The sequence below is a fragment of the Scomber japonicus genome, chromosome 20, assembly GCF_027409825.1.
Source record: "Scomber japonicus isolate fScoJap1 chromosome 20, fScoJap1.pri, whole genome shotgun sequence".
Classification (NCBI taxonomy): Eukaryota; Metazoa; Chordata; class Actinopteri; order Scombriformes; family Scombridae; genus Scomber; species Scomber japonicus.
The window spans coordinates 10,075,802-10,090,987 of record NC_070597.1 but is presented as its reverse complement, the minus strand read 5'-3'; the positions used below and the strand labels follow the sequence as shown (position 1 = coordinate 10,090,987).

Here is a 15,186-nt window from a genome sequence, read left to right as displayed (position 1 = left end):
ACATTTGTGTGCTCTGATTACTTCTTACTAATCAGCTGAAAGACTCAAATGATACCAATATAATAATAATAATAATAATAATGATAATAATAATAATACATTTAATTTGTATTGCACTTTACATTTCAACAATGTAACAAAGTGCTACCGAGCAGAAAATAAAAGAAAAAAAAGAAGAAAAAGAAAAGGTTAAAAGAGAACATATAAAAGACACTTAGCAAAATGCTTTAGTAAAGAGATAAGTTTTTAGGTCTCTTTTAAACACATCCCAATATATCCATGATAAGCTAATAATGGTGAGAGGTTTATCAATCAGGCTTTAATCACTTATTCATTTACAACGTTTTTTGTTGTTTCTCGTGAAAACATTAACAAACAAAACAAAAACAGCTTCAGCTTGTATCTTTGCTCTTTATGAGTTATAATTAATTTTAAGATTTTGCTTATAACAGTCACCTGGTTATATTGCTAATATTTTATCCCTTTTCTTAAATGATGTTGGTTTTCTTTGCTCCTCATAGTTTTATCTAATGTATACTTGCTTATATACTTGTTTAATACTTGTATCTATTTTGCCTTTTACTCTGTTTGAGTGTTTTTTACTGCTCAGCACTTACGTTTGGAAAAGGAATCCATAAACTAAATAATCATTGTTACTATTATTAGTATCCTACTATTAGAGGAGCCTGAGCAGGAAGTCTGGATGTTGGGAGCTCACACTGGGAGTCCGAGGCTGGCCGCAGAGCTCTGACTCATCACTGCTCTGCTGCTTATTTCCTCTCGTCTCTCACTGGAGAGCAATAAATATGGATTAAGTGTTAACTGATGCAGACACTGTAAGCTGGGGAGAACAATAGAGCACCTCTCAGTAGGTTCATAAAATGTTAAAAAGAAAGAGGATGGATGAAAACAGCAGTGAGATGTCGACACTAACCAACTTCATAGAGAAAAATGTAACTTCACAAAAAGAGGAAAACACTGCAGATAAGAAAGTTCTCCGTCATGTTTCATATTCACACTCTGATAAAAGTTGTTATCAGCTGAAGCAGACAGTCATCACATTTCTGTAGTAAAGTGCACTTTATTCGTTGCAGTAAAAGACCTTCATGACAAAGGTTTTACATTCAATCATACGTGACACATCAAGAAGGAGAATTCAGGTCATACCGACTAACATTTTGTATTTCTGGATGAGTCAGAGGTTCACGGCTGATTTTCAACCTACAAGGTTTAACTCAGTGACTGTTGGCCTAGAAAAATATCAGTGCAGTAAAAAAAAAAAACACACAAGTAATTGCTCCTCGAGGCTCGGTCATACTCTCTCCTTGGGACTGAAAACAAAGGAGCATGTAAAGGTTTCCCTCCCATACTGTATGTACCATTCATTAGTTTTCAAGTAGAGTGCAAAACACGATGAACCTTAAAGAAGGCACAGACTGGCTTTGGACACAGTTAACACAAATATTAAATAAATATTAAAAAAGTAAAGTTTCAGACGAGCACCAGTTTGCTCCTAAAAGTGCGAGGAGGCAACTTCTCATTACAAAAGAAAGTTAGCAGGAAGATCTTTTTACAAGCTCACAACAATATGAACTGCAACAGCAGTTAATTACCCCCCTCCCAAAAAAAGAAATCACTTTTCCACAGCCACTGTGAGGCTGTTGGTTTTGAGTCATCAAAGACATTCTCAGTCGGTGAAGCCTCGGTCACGCACCACATCTTTAAAGGCTTTTGAAGACAAAGATTGAACTCTTTGTCCCCCATGACTCACCGCTCTGATCCCCAAAACGGATTCTATATGTACGACTGCACGCCGCATGTCTGCTGCTTTGGTAAAAACTCGACTCCTTCAATGAGAGTCTCATGTGAGTCTGTGAACTTGTGGCTTTGTTGGGGGCAGAGGAGGAGCGCACGGTTTAGTACGGGCGCCTGAGGGAGGACTGGGCTTGACCGGAGGTACAGGAGGAGGACTTGGTTTGACTGCCAAACACTGAAAAGGAAAACAAAAGATAACATTTTAGATGATAGATTTATGACTGTAGATGTTACATCTGCACCTACAAACTGTGCAGAGTGTTTTTAAATGTTGTTGATCCCAAAAAACAGAAGAGACAGTCTAACCCATGACTGAAATTGGGCAACAACTTTAAGATAAGACTTTATTGAACCCCAGAGGCAAATCCACAAGCTACAGCAGTACACAAATCAGTCCAAAGATGTGAGGAACACAGAAAGAACAAAACGTCATTGTACATCTCTGTTAATGTCTAGTAAACCTAAAAACTTCTCCATAACTCAGTCTTTTATTCATGTATTTACTCCTGTGGCTCTTGGGTGTTTTTTACTGTCTGATTTTAACTGGTTGACCCTAATTAGTTGTTAATAATGTGTAAAACAAATAAAACTAACAAAGCATCTGAGTTCGATTGAGGCATTTATTTAAACGAGGGAGCGATAAACCTCAACAGGTAGAGAGACTGATGTCATAATGAGTTTAAATATCTTCTGTATGTAGTCTACAAAATATAAATATAGTTGTAGGTTATAATAGTCTCAATCATTCATTAAAGATGAATTGTTTTGTTTATAAAATGTCAAAAAACAAAAGTCCCTGTTAAAGTTCCTCTGAGCCCAAAAGAGGCATTGAGTTCTTACATTGGAGAAGCTTGAACTAGTATTTAGCATTCCTGCTTGTTTGATACATTACATGCATGTCGTGCACATTTCTGGGTCTATATTTAAACTCAGAGGCTCTGCTGGAATATTTTTTTGCATGATTTACATTCCAAACAACTTCTACTGGCTCTTAATGCAGCTTATCACTCCAGCCCACGTATGTAGTATAAGAGCTGGAATGGACAAAAAAGGGATAAAAAAAAATCATGATAGAAAGAGTCATAATTGACCTTGTTTGCTGTTCGGGGGGTCGAGGTGTCAGCAGTTTTACAGACGTCTCTTTCACAGTGGTGGTCTATGGTGAAAATGCTTTTTAGATCACAGGGGGGATTTCTCACTGCAGTACTGTGAGTGACCACTGGGGGAAAATTGACTACAAGGCTGAGCGACTCTATCCAGCTCTGATAATACATCCACGGTTCAGCCTCTGTCTCAAACAGGTCGTTTTAACTCCTGTCTCTTTAAGGCCCCTCCCCCTCCTGATGAGCCCACTCTGTTCTGATTGGCCAGCTCCAGGAAGCTTTTGTCGAGGACTACGTAACTAACAAACTACAGCAGCAGGATTTTACTTCCTTTTCTCATTCTTAACATGAAATGACAACTTCCTCTGATACATCCGTACATGTTTGAGGCAGAATTAGATCTGAGATATGCGAGTAGAAAAACATGAACCCCCGAAATAAAAAACTATAGTACAAACGGACGTTAACAAACATGCACAATGAACTGTCATCTTGTTAGAAAAGTAAAAGCATTCAGAGCAGGTTCACTTTTGACTTTCTCTGATCATTTCTACAAACATTCACCTCAAGTTTTGGAACTTGGACAATGTTTAATTTATGATATTCTAAAATAAACAAACACAATATTTTCTAGGGTTGGGTATCTTTAAGATATCAATTGAAATAAATCGATACCAAGTAGTATGGAAACGTCTCCTGTTAAACGATACCTACAATTGACCCTTTTTGCACCCAGAGCTAGAAAATATGACTATTTGTATGGACTTGCTCACAGCCAATGCGACAGGTGATTGGTCCACTGCCACAGCAGCTACGACCCGTCTGTGGTGGTGAAGTCACTGTGAATTTGAGTTAGCGCGCTTAGCAGTTGCTTAGCAGTTGCTTAGCAGTTGCTTAGCAGTGGCAGATGCCACCTAAACGCTCTAAAGTGTGGTGACACTACACGCCTGTTATGTTAGATAAAAGCAAGTGCTTAAATTGTTTAAAGGGTATCGAATGACATACTCAATCAATATCGGTATCACTTTAAGGTTACTTGGATTGGAACGATACCCAGCCCTAATATGTCCTCTTTAAAGTATTATCCAAACTGTAGTCAATTCATTTTCTTTCAGTATGTGAATCAGTTAATCTCAGCACTTTAGAACTTCCTCTCCTCTATTTATAAAGAGAGACCTGTGAGATCACTTCAAGGTATTTGGCATGACTCACCTGCGTCTTACTCAGAGATGGTAAAGGTTTAGATGGAGGTACAGGTTTAGATGGAGGTACAGGTTTTGTCTGTGGTATGAAAGAAAAAAAGGGGGGGGTAAAAATCACTGTGACATTAAAAACACACAGATGGTCATGGTTGAAATCTGGTATGGATATTTCAGCGAGTCACTGATTTTATAATATTTCATACATGTGATTCATGAATGTCACAAAAATGTCCAGATAAGCTGACTTTTGTACAGAAACATTACCTTTGCTAAAAACTAAAGTGCTCAGCTGTTTTAGTAAATTAGTGAGCCTTTAATTAAATGAATTTAATATTTTTAATTGAGTTTAAACATCCTCCTCTGTAGTTGACAATAAGAAAATCTCCTTAATGTGCTTGCAGCCACAAGTCTGAACACAGATAACTTTCTTTATATATTATTTAATTTACCTCTTGAATTTAAGCAGCCAGCTAAAGTTGCCGACTCTGAATGCGATCTTTAGTTTGCATTATGCATCAGATCACATAGCAAGGTTGTTTGTTTTTTTTTAAAGCTTACCGGCTGAGTTTGTGAAGTAGACGACACTGAAGAGAAATTCTTTGGTGGCTGGAAGGAAAAGAAAAATCACAGTGAATGCTTTAACACTTTAAACTGTAACTCTATAAGCTGCACATATATGTTAAACTTTTTGATGTTAATGATTAATTGATACTGTATCACTGATCAGTACCTGTGGAGCCGTTCTGCTCGGAGTCGCGGTAGCAATCAGTGGAGAGCAGACTCGTGTTGCTGTTGTTGTCATGAAAGTGGGTTGGCTGATCTGAGGTCTTTCTTTCACATTTGATTCCTGGAACATCGGGTTCAACTTGCCCGGGGCCGAATGCACTTTCCTGTGAACACAACAGTCATTCAGCCTGGAGGGTGAGGGGGGGGGGGGGGGGACTTAAAGCCGGGAAGCAGACTAATAACTGAGCCAGAAATCACACACAAAAGAATGAATCCTTGGGGGGGAAAGAAAACAAAAAAACAAAAAAAACAAAAAAACTACCTTTTGTAGGTGTAGTTGTCCATGTTTTCCTTCTTACAGCACATCAGCCCTGCGATCAATAAACTGATCACCATGACAACGGACAGAGCCGCACACACACCAGCTATTATCCCGTTCTGACCTGCAGGCACAGACAGAGGAAATAACTGTTATAGCTTAGGTTTAGTTTAGTTATAGCTGCACTGTAAGATACACAGAATCTGTTATAATCCTTTTTTTATTCCCTGTTCAACCATTTATTGCATGCTATATAATGTATGTAAAATTAAACTTTATGAGGGAAAAACACATATCTACAGAGTGCTACATTTATAGTAAGCAAGTTCATTTTAGTCAGACTAGCAGCGAGGCTGTAGGGATCAGAGGCAGTCATTCAATGCAGCATTTTGTACTAAAATATCTCAAAAACTAGAGAATGGACTTCCATGAAATTATTCTCAGACACTCTGACTTTTTATCAAGCGACAACATCGAATTCTTTGATTCATAATTGAATATCTGCAAAACTAATGACATTTTCCATCAACACGGAGTTGAAACCACATGATTATGAAACTCCAAATAGTCACTTCTTCACTCAAATGGCTAAAAAAATACAAACATCTGGGTAGAAAGTGGCGGTTATTTGTCTGGGGAGTTATAAATAAGGCTGACATTTTGTTAATCAACATCTTTCACAATAATTTGGCAGAGATGTTCTTTGGGTTTCTTTTTCATTTTAACATGTTTAATTTCACAATCAAGCGGTTCACTGGAAATACTAGTTTCAGTAATTCATTGCCACATTCTGGGAAAAGGTAGGAAGAAAAGTCCTGTACACACCCTGAGCTGAAGTATACAATGTTGTTCTTCACTCTGTTACAATATCTCTTCTTCCCCTTTGTTTGCTTGTTTGTTTGATTCACCGTGAGAACTAAAACTGTTGCGCAAAAGTTTTATGGGTAACCTGTCCCTAAATGTTACTATTGTAGTAATCACATCCTTGTGCAATAAAAAAAAAATCAAATTTTTTGGAAGAACTTAAAGGCAACTACATAAATGCTGTTGTTCAATGATTTGATACACTTACTAACTTAATCAAAAAAATGCTGTTAGAGTGTTTTAAGGGGGGTGAAGTTAAAGATATATCAGGAACAGAATGAAGTCAACGTGGGAAGAAATAGGAGCTCACTCATAATGAATCATTAATGTTTCTTACTTACTGGAAGAATGATTCAATGAGCAGGTGTGACCTATTTTTGTCTGTACCTCTCGCTAAAAGCCGACCATAAGTTTAAACTAAATACGATTTTGTATTTATCAAACAAACCTGTTGAAAAAAATTGTAATTTGCATATATCTGTCTTCAAATCAATCTAGTGAAATGTTTTTGTACCTTGAGGTAAATCTGCGTACTGGATGTCGCAGTGAGGTGGAGCCCAGCCAGGATCACAGTGGCACTCCTTCTTGTGATTACACACCTAAAGATAAAAAGCAATAAAAAATTAATTTAGACCTGAGTCAAGCACTTGGGTTTGTCACTCCAGAGTCATCAAACCCAAAACAGCTACAACTCATTTTAAACCCTCAAATAAATCACTCACCCCGTGGTTGTTGCATTTCTTTGCACAATCCTCCTGTTTTCCGTAAACTGCGAGGTCCATGCATTTGTTTTTGAGGCAAACCTGTGCACGAATACAATGCTTGATTCACATCCAACATAAATTTAAAAAATGTGATGTGTCTCTCGGCTGAAAGGTCTACCTTGTTCAGTCCACATCTGGTTCCTTCAGGCACCATGTCCAGGCTTCTGGTCTTGTCGTCATCCACAGCTAGTTTACACTCCAAGAGGTAGACATTGTACGCTGCTCTTTTACCTGTGATGGAATCGCCTCCTCCCTCACAAAATATAGATCCACACTTAAGATTCCTGCAAGAATGAAATATAAACATATTGATCAAGAATCTGCACAAACATCATTTTCTTTTCTTATTTCATCATCGCTAAATCTTAACTTCTAATGTTCATTCTGTGCGTTTTCAGCACTGTATCATTCAGGAGCATTTTGTGACATTTGTATAGAAACTAAGCTAACATCTTTAGCAGGGTGATGATACGTACTGTACACTACACGGGGTGTAGCCAAATTTGTTCCTCCCACAGTTAGCGCCTTCTTCGCCCCGTTTGTTCAAGTCGTAACACGTTTCTGCTCCGACTCTGGTCCCTGAGAGAAGTAACAATTTATAGTTAACCTCTTAAAACTAAAAACACCATTTCTGCCAAAATGTTGTGATAATAAACCAAAATTAAGAGAATATGTACTTCAATCTATGATGATATCATAGATAATGATGAAATAATCTCATCATTTTGTCAAAATGATGAGATAATTTGAATTTATTAAACTCTGAGTTATTGATTTATTATTTTAAGAGGGTTTTTTTATAATAGTTTAGCACTGACATCACTTGAGGCAATTTTTCTGATTTCACACAGCTGCCTCTGGAGATACAAAAGGCTTTATACTACTTTTCTCACAGACAGTAGTACTGGAAAAACATGTTGATGTGGAAAATCTGTGGCATTCCTCATTACTCCCAACATTTTTTATTCTATTTTTGGCATAAATTATCTTCCATAAGAGCATTGCTGTCATTACAAACTCATGCTGTGCAGCCAAACATTACTCATACCCCACAAAACGTTATTTTAAATTCCAGTGAAGGACCCAAAGTTTCCAAAGAACCAAATGTGGGGAAAAGGTGTATGAAAAAGGTGTATGGACCAAAGACTTAAATCTGTAAAAGGCAGAAGAAAGTCTGCACACTGTAGCTAAAACTATACCTGAATTGGCAGCAACAATGTGCAGACTTTCTTCTGCTTTCCAGGAACAAGGTGTATAAAATGATGCTCAAGACCTGTAGAATATTTTTCCATTTGATTGAGCAGTGCAGCCATGATGATGGGAAGTTATTATTTATAGACAAGACAACAAGTCTTCAAAATAGCTTTTGTAGATTGTAGAGAGACTCTTCTATTTTATGTGACTGTGCTATTAATTCAACTCTTTGTATTCTCTTATGTAATAAAATGGCCACTAGTAAACATGTATCTGACAATCTTTCTTGGAAAGACTCATTTCCACCATGTGATGCTGAAATTTACTGAAAGTGCTGGAAATAGATGAATATCTGGAGCTCCTTGAGGTTCAGACTATTGCAGAGAAAATTAAAACTGGTGCAAGCAGTGACTTTATGTTCACTTGAATAGCTGCACTGACAGCAGTATGTTGGGTGTACCTGGTCCGAACAGCCTCCAGCAGTGCTGCTGATGTGAGGGGCACTGGCCGTTGTAGCAGTAGCCTTGTGCCTGGTCGTAGCACGGTTTGCCATTCATCTCGAAGCTATCTTCAGGACAATCCCCAGACACTCCGGTGCAGTATTCAGGCAGGTCGCAGTCACTGGCTGACTTCCTGCATATATTTCCTGCCTGTGTGAACTGTGAATTAGAGTATATTTCAGGTTATTTAGGATGTAATGTTAGTCAGTCTGGGTAACGACCTTGTGTATTTATGTGATATTCTATGACTTGATCCACCTCTCTCAGTCCTTGAAACTGTCATTCTGAGGAAGGATGTGGTGAGTAACAGCTTATGAACAGCAGGATATCACCCTCTGTTTCCTGTTTTTATTATCGAACTGCTGCTGTTTAATTTGCTTGTAAGTCCAAACCTCCTGCCGCTATTTAAATGCCCACAGTTTTCAGCTGTCAGCAGGGTGTGTCTGAATGATTGGCCTTTATGGAACTGGCACGCTAGATCCACTGACAGTATAACTCAACAGTCTAGAGAGATGTCTTTTAAATCATGGGAAGCAATTCACATAACAGAAATGTTTATGTTGGATTTTTGGCTGAAAGAAAGTTGCATTAAAAGCTCCATTAAAGACAACTGAGTAATAAAAGCTACCTGACAGTTGTCGCAGCATTGTCCATGGGCACACTGGGATCCTTCAGTCAGAAGGCAAGTTGAGGCATCACAACAACGGTCCTTGCATTCCTAGAAAGAGAAACCCTTTCAGTTTTGTTATGTTTGTGTTTCCAGTTACACCTCGAACAGGAACAGACTCTCTAATATCTCCCACACAAGCATCATCTCTGCCAAGAATCTGATATGACATGAAGGTACAGGAAAACTATTAAAATCTTTAGTTTTATGGCTAAACTCCAGTTTGGGGTTACCTTCCCTCATATTAGCTGTAGCCTCCCTTACAGGAAACCACACCAGTCCACTAAAACAGAAACACCCAACATACAGCTAAAATGGTATCTGCCTTCACCAGAGGATATATTTACATTTTCCAATGTCCAAAAAGTGACTAATATGCAAGAAGAAGTTTTACCTCCACTGTGCCACAGTCACACTCCTCTCCTGGGTCGAGCATGGCGTTGCCACAGGTAGGACCCACAGGGATGATCTTAACAGAGGTGGGTTTCAGCAAACACCCAGGCTGAGCTCGAGCCAAGAATTCAGCGAGCTGGTCCTCGCTGCAGCCACTGAAGAACTCTGGGAATGCTAGACTTCCTATCCTAAAGAGGAGCAAAGCAAAGATATTCAACACCTATGATACTGAGCTAAAAAAAACTAACCTAACCTGAAAATTACAGCCATATGTTATTGTTGAACTAGTCATTCCAAAATCATGAGCATTAATCTGCTGCTATAACAGTTTTTCCACCAGATGTTGGAATCTGGCTGCAGGGATTTTCTCCCATTAAGGCACGAGAGCAGACTGGTCAGCCACTGATGTTAGGGTTATAAGATCTGGCTCGCAATCAGGTGTTCCAGTTCCCAAAATTGTTGGATGAGGTTGAGGTTAGGGCTCTGTGCAAGCAAGTCAAATTCTTTTAGACCAAACTGGGAAACCCATTTCTTTATGGAGTAGGCAGTAAGATTGCTCTTCATTCAAACAGAGAAATCTAGCTCGTAATGAAGACCACATACTGTATGAATGTTCATAATGTTCCAGCTGAAATATAATCCTTTCAAACAGGCAACACAAAGAAAAATCATCTAACATTTTTCTTGTATCTTGTAAAAATAAATAAATACATGCAGATGAACCAGAGTCTTGCAGTAAGTAGGTCCTTTACCTGAGCTTGTCTGCCATCACACAGTTCCCACTGCTGTACAATGGACCACACATGCAGCCTGCAGAGTCGTGGGACAAGCCAAAATTATGTCCCATCTCATGAGCAATGGTGGAGGCGAGGCCAATTGGGTTGATGTGGTGATCCTGGTGGAGAAATGCAGAGCTGTCACTTGAAATTCATCTTTAAAATCCCTTAATCTCCTGCTGTTGAAGGATTAATGTGAGTTAGAGGTCATTAATCACACCTGATTGACTCCGCCTGAGTTTTCGGTACACATGGCGAACTTATTTGCCAATCCGACTGTATCCCCAAAGAAATCTATGCCCCTGTTGAAGACAAAAGGTGAACATTAAGTTAAACTGGTGCTTTAACTGTGTTAATTATCTGGGCAAGTATCTACAAACGATCCTTACGTCACAAACTGGGCGTTGTCGTGCTTCTTCCTCTGCAGAAGATCAGCCTGGCGCCACACGAGGAAATTGTCCAGCGTAGTCTCTGAATTAAGGTCAACATCAATGTAGTCTTTATTGGACCAAATCTCCAAACCCACCAGCATGATGTGAATATTCAAAGGTCGATACAACTGCAGGCAGAGGAGGAAACGTATTTCAAAAAAATGACTAAACTGGAGCAGCAATGGCACGGCAGCAGACAAACAGCTGAAAAAACCCCTACCTTGTCAACGTGATTGATGACTCCAAGGATGCGGGATTGAGTCCCACTTCCATATCGTTTATACTGGAGGAAGAGAAAAGCCAAATATATGCTGAGATTTATTTACTGATGGAATAAAAGCTATGAAGGAGTTGAAGTGATATTTACCTCTGTGTTGTCCACCACCACAAACAACTCGACGAACCGCTTCGGCTCTGCGATGGGTTTAGATTTCTGAAAGGAAACAAAGAATCAACAGTTTTTAAAAAGCACAAAAAGTTCAGACTGTGACCGTTGGCATGTTTTTATGACGCATCTATTATTGCAGATGTTCAGTACTTGTCTTTATTATCTTTTTCTATACACATGTTTATTAAATGATCTTATTCTAAAACAATCATTTAAAACTCGGTCAGTATATCATTTGCTCTAACACATGGAAAAAAGGCAACCATGAAAGAATAGGAACATCTTACTAGTCAGACATAAAAAAAATAACTATAAATGTATATATAGATAATGTAAAAAGAAATAAGACCATATTATGAATATACTGCTACATTTTAAAACACATAATGTATGCATTCATTCATATTAACACACCCAGGGACACCCCAGAGGCAGTTTCATGGTTGGGGTACATTTTCTGTACAAATTGATTGAGATATAAAAAATATCTTCTTTTGACTAATGCAGCAAATTCAATTTAAATACTTCATAAATCAAAGAACTTACAAATATCATATACAAATCTAATATTACCATAAAAATCAGCTGATCTTTGTTTTTAATTACTTTGCTGCGATTTTAACTGATCGTGTGTGACAGATGGTTTAGGTTGAGTGGATGCATACACAGTGATACAACTGAATATTTGGCAGGTTAAACCTTTCTTTGTCTTAGTGTTTGCAGAGCTTTAACTTTAAAATCCCCTTTACTCCCATTCTGTATAAAATGTGTTAAAAGTTTGTCAACTTGATTATATGGGTTCTCAGGCAACATACTTAACACATGAAATCATTTTGGGATGGGCATCATTTTTATGGTAGATACTGTACACTGAGAATGTCTTTAACAGTTAATAGTATTTCCATATTCATAGATTCTGGATTAAGTTAAACAAGTACAACAATGTAATTAAGTTTTATTGTACAAAAAACACATCTGACACAATATTATTCCAAGCAGAGTATTTTTATACCTCTTGGAACACGTTTTAAGGAGATTTAAAGATCCATAATGTCCTGGCTGAATGAGATAAACCTACCCATGATCTGGCTCTGAAGAGGCCAGCGAGCTTGGGGGTCTTGTCCTGGTCCTCGTCGTACTGCATGGTGGTGTTGGAGGAGGATCCACAGCTGGGAGTGCCGCTGATCTTCAGGTGTTCCTGTCTGTAAACGGCATGATCTCCATCGTCTGACTGTCCCAGAGGCTCTATCAGGTAAACCTGCTGCCGGGCTCTCACAAAGCCACTACAAATACAGGAAAAGAACAAGAAAAACACTTCATTTGTGGATATTCTGAGGTCAAATTAGGCCAAGATGTGGTAAGACTAATAGAAATTGTGTTGTTTAGCATATTTGCGTTCATCTATGAACAGCACTTATCAACACAGGCTTTAAAAAAAACACTTTAAAGACTGATTACGAAATATCATGAAGCAAGTTGTAAACTCTGAACTACTTACCTAATGCCTGAACAGATTCCCACACTGACAGCAGAGTCCGTCACGCCTTCAATATGTCCGTGATAGTAGCAGTGCTCCTAGATATAAATCAGTCAGTGTGATGACACATGTTGGCTCCTATATCAGATTGTCCTTCAAATATATTATTCACAAAGAGTTCTTTTGTTTTTAATGTTCATGTAATCATGTATCACAGGTTGGGAATGTCAGATTGTTATCATGTTTGGTTCACTTCAACTTCAACTTCACTGTTAAGATGAAACAAAGTTCTTGATGTAACCAGAACTTTTATAATTAAGAAAAATACTCAAATATGCAGATAAAATATTCATAACAGAAATGTATGCATATCTTTTTGATTATAAAATAGTTTACATTTTCTATAGTAAAAAATAATCCTTTTAAATTTAAGTAATATTCAGGTCAAATAGAGATTTTTTAAAAAGAATACCATTATTGTTAAATTTCATGTCTGAGAATAGAATTGGGCAGCAACTGAATAACAGAATTTGGTATTAGTATAATTAAATCTCACCTGGCCAGGTGATGACGTCACACGTTTTCCATCCTCTGAATAGTGTGTTTCTGTGTAGCCTCTCCCAATAAGATTCCTATAACAGACGTAAACATCTATAACATCCTTTTCATATACTTAAAATCAAAAATATCTAAAAGAAAATACGGTAACATTTTGAAGTACTTTAATTAAACCATGTTTACCTGTTTTTTTCCAGATGAATTGTGTGGTTGGTCCCTTCAATGGCCAACTTGTACTGCACCATATCAGGATAAAGCTGCAGAAAATAGTCCATCAGTCATGTGTCAACCATTGATGATTAACAATTACTACAATTTCCCGTGGTGGAAGAAGTACTTACATCTTTTACAAAAGCACCAAGTTATTATGATTATAAATTATATATTAATTTCATATCTATATCTTTTCAGTATCAAAAATAAAAGTACTCATTATATAGAATTTCCCCTTTTCATGATGTTCTATCATTATACTGAACATACTGTATATTATTGGATTATTGCTGATGCATGAATGTGTAAGTAAAACTTTAATGGTGTACTGTTGGGTGTATTCATCTATAAAATGCAAATAATTAAGCTATATTTAGGTCTAAACTCCTTATCTGCAAAGTAACAAGTAGAGCAGAGACTATTTTGGTTTATTGCAGAGTAGAGCTACAACAGGTAGCACATATTAAATATTCTTATATATTATAGACATTAGTATAATTGCAGAAATGGAAAAAGTATGTGGTAATGTCATCACTACATAGTTTTTTTGTGTGTATGTATCAATAAGTAGAGTAAAAGTAAAGTAAAAATAGCAACTGAAATTAAATAAAATGTGTCTTACTTTAGTTAGCATAAATAAATAGTAAATTTAGCACTTTCTGAATAGAGTGTGTGATGTGGGTTACCTGTATGTCTCGCGGGCTCCTCTTGTGTCTCCCCTGCAGTCTCTCAGGTCTGACCACCTCATATCGCTGCACGTGAGACAACATCCCAGAGCTGTGCACCAGACAAACTACACACAAAAAGCACATTAATGTTAATATTAAATATATTCAAACACAAGGCTGCAGTAGTTCCCCCAGGGGCCCCTGAGCACTGAAGCTCATGTCCTCTATACAACTTTTGGACACTCTGAGTTAACAGGGTTTTAACCTGCATGTTACAGACAGGAAGTCTTTGGCACTACCTGATTAAATACATATTATAGTTTAAGTGCTATAAGTAAAAAATAAACTTTTTTATGCAGAGTTTTACACACAGAGATACAGTTTCTATCTTTATAATAAGTGGAAAGGACATTAATAACATTTTATCCATAGCTTTCTGTCCACTATACTACTGAATTGGCTTGTTGCAGTAAAAGCAGTTTGTATGAAACCAATAACGTGTCTAAAAAGTAATACATTTTCGCTCAATAAAAGCAACATTAAGACAATATGTGGACAGTCACTCTGACTTAAGGAGGCTTCAACCTGTATGCTACAGAAATAAAGTAGTATGATTATATACATATTACAGTTTATATAGCCTAAGTGTCGACATACAGAAAATAAACTTATTATGCAGAGTTTTACACACAGAGATACAGTTTACGTCTTTATAATAAGTGGATATAATTATTAACAGTTTTTTTCTATCCAACATACTTCTCTTCTAAATTAGCTTGTTGCAGTAAATCCAGTTTGTTGCATCAAACTAGTAAAATGTTTAAAAATTAATTAAATTTCGCTCAATAAAAGCAACATTAATATAGAATATATAGATATAAACTTACCTAATGACAGCCACATTGAGAACATGTTGGCTGCCATGACAACACGTCCTTCTCCGGCAGCGCCGCTATCGGTTACTCCACCGTGAATCATCGGGGCCAGCTTTTTTACGGTTAAAGCCCCTCCTCCGGTTTACCCCCGTTTCTCTCTTATCGCCGCCTCCCATATTCGCCGGAAAGGCTATAGCTGTAGTCAAGCAAGCTGTAAAAACACTGCAACAGACTTCCGACAGACAATGAAAAT

At 37.5% G+C, this 15,186-nt stretch overlaps 1 protein-coding gene across 1 annotated transcript; it reads right to left on the bottom strand.

Moving 5' to 3' along the window:
* Positions 1–1,068: 1,068 nt before the first annotated feature.
* adam8b (ADAM metallopeptidase domain 8b) lies at positions 1,069–14,987 on the bottom strand. Its single transcript, XM_053341674.1, has 23 exons — positions 14,946–14,987; positions 14,077–14,183; positions 13,361–13,434; positions 13,176–13,251; positions 12,641–12,717; positions 12,221–12,425; positions 11,122–11,187; positions 10,975–11,037; positions 10,713–10,882; positions 10,544–10,625; positions 10,300–10,442; positions 9,549–9,735; positions 9,116–9,205; positions 8,448–8,646; positions 7,270–7,372; positions 6,912–7,077; positions 6,752–6,832; positions 6,544–6,628; positions 5,169–5,289; positions 4,851–5,010; positions 4,679–4,726; positions 4,131–4,199; positions 1,069–1,990 (listed from the first exon to the last, which is right to left on the bottom strand). The coding sequence occupies exons 1-23, from the start codon at positions 14,980–14,982 to the stop codon at positions 1,862–1,864; spliced, it is 2,538 nt and encodes an 845-aa protein (XP_053197649.1). The 5' UTR covers positions 14,983–14,987; the 3' UTR covers positions 1,069–1,861.
* Between the last annotated feature and the right edge of the window lie 199 nt (positions 14,988–15,186).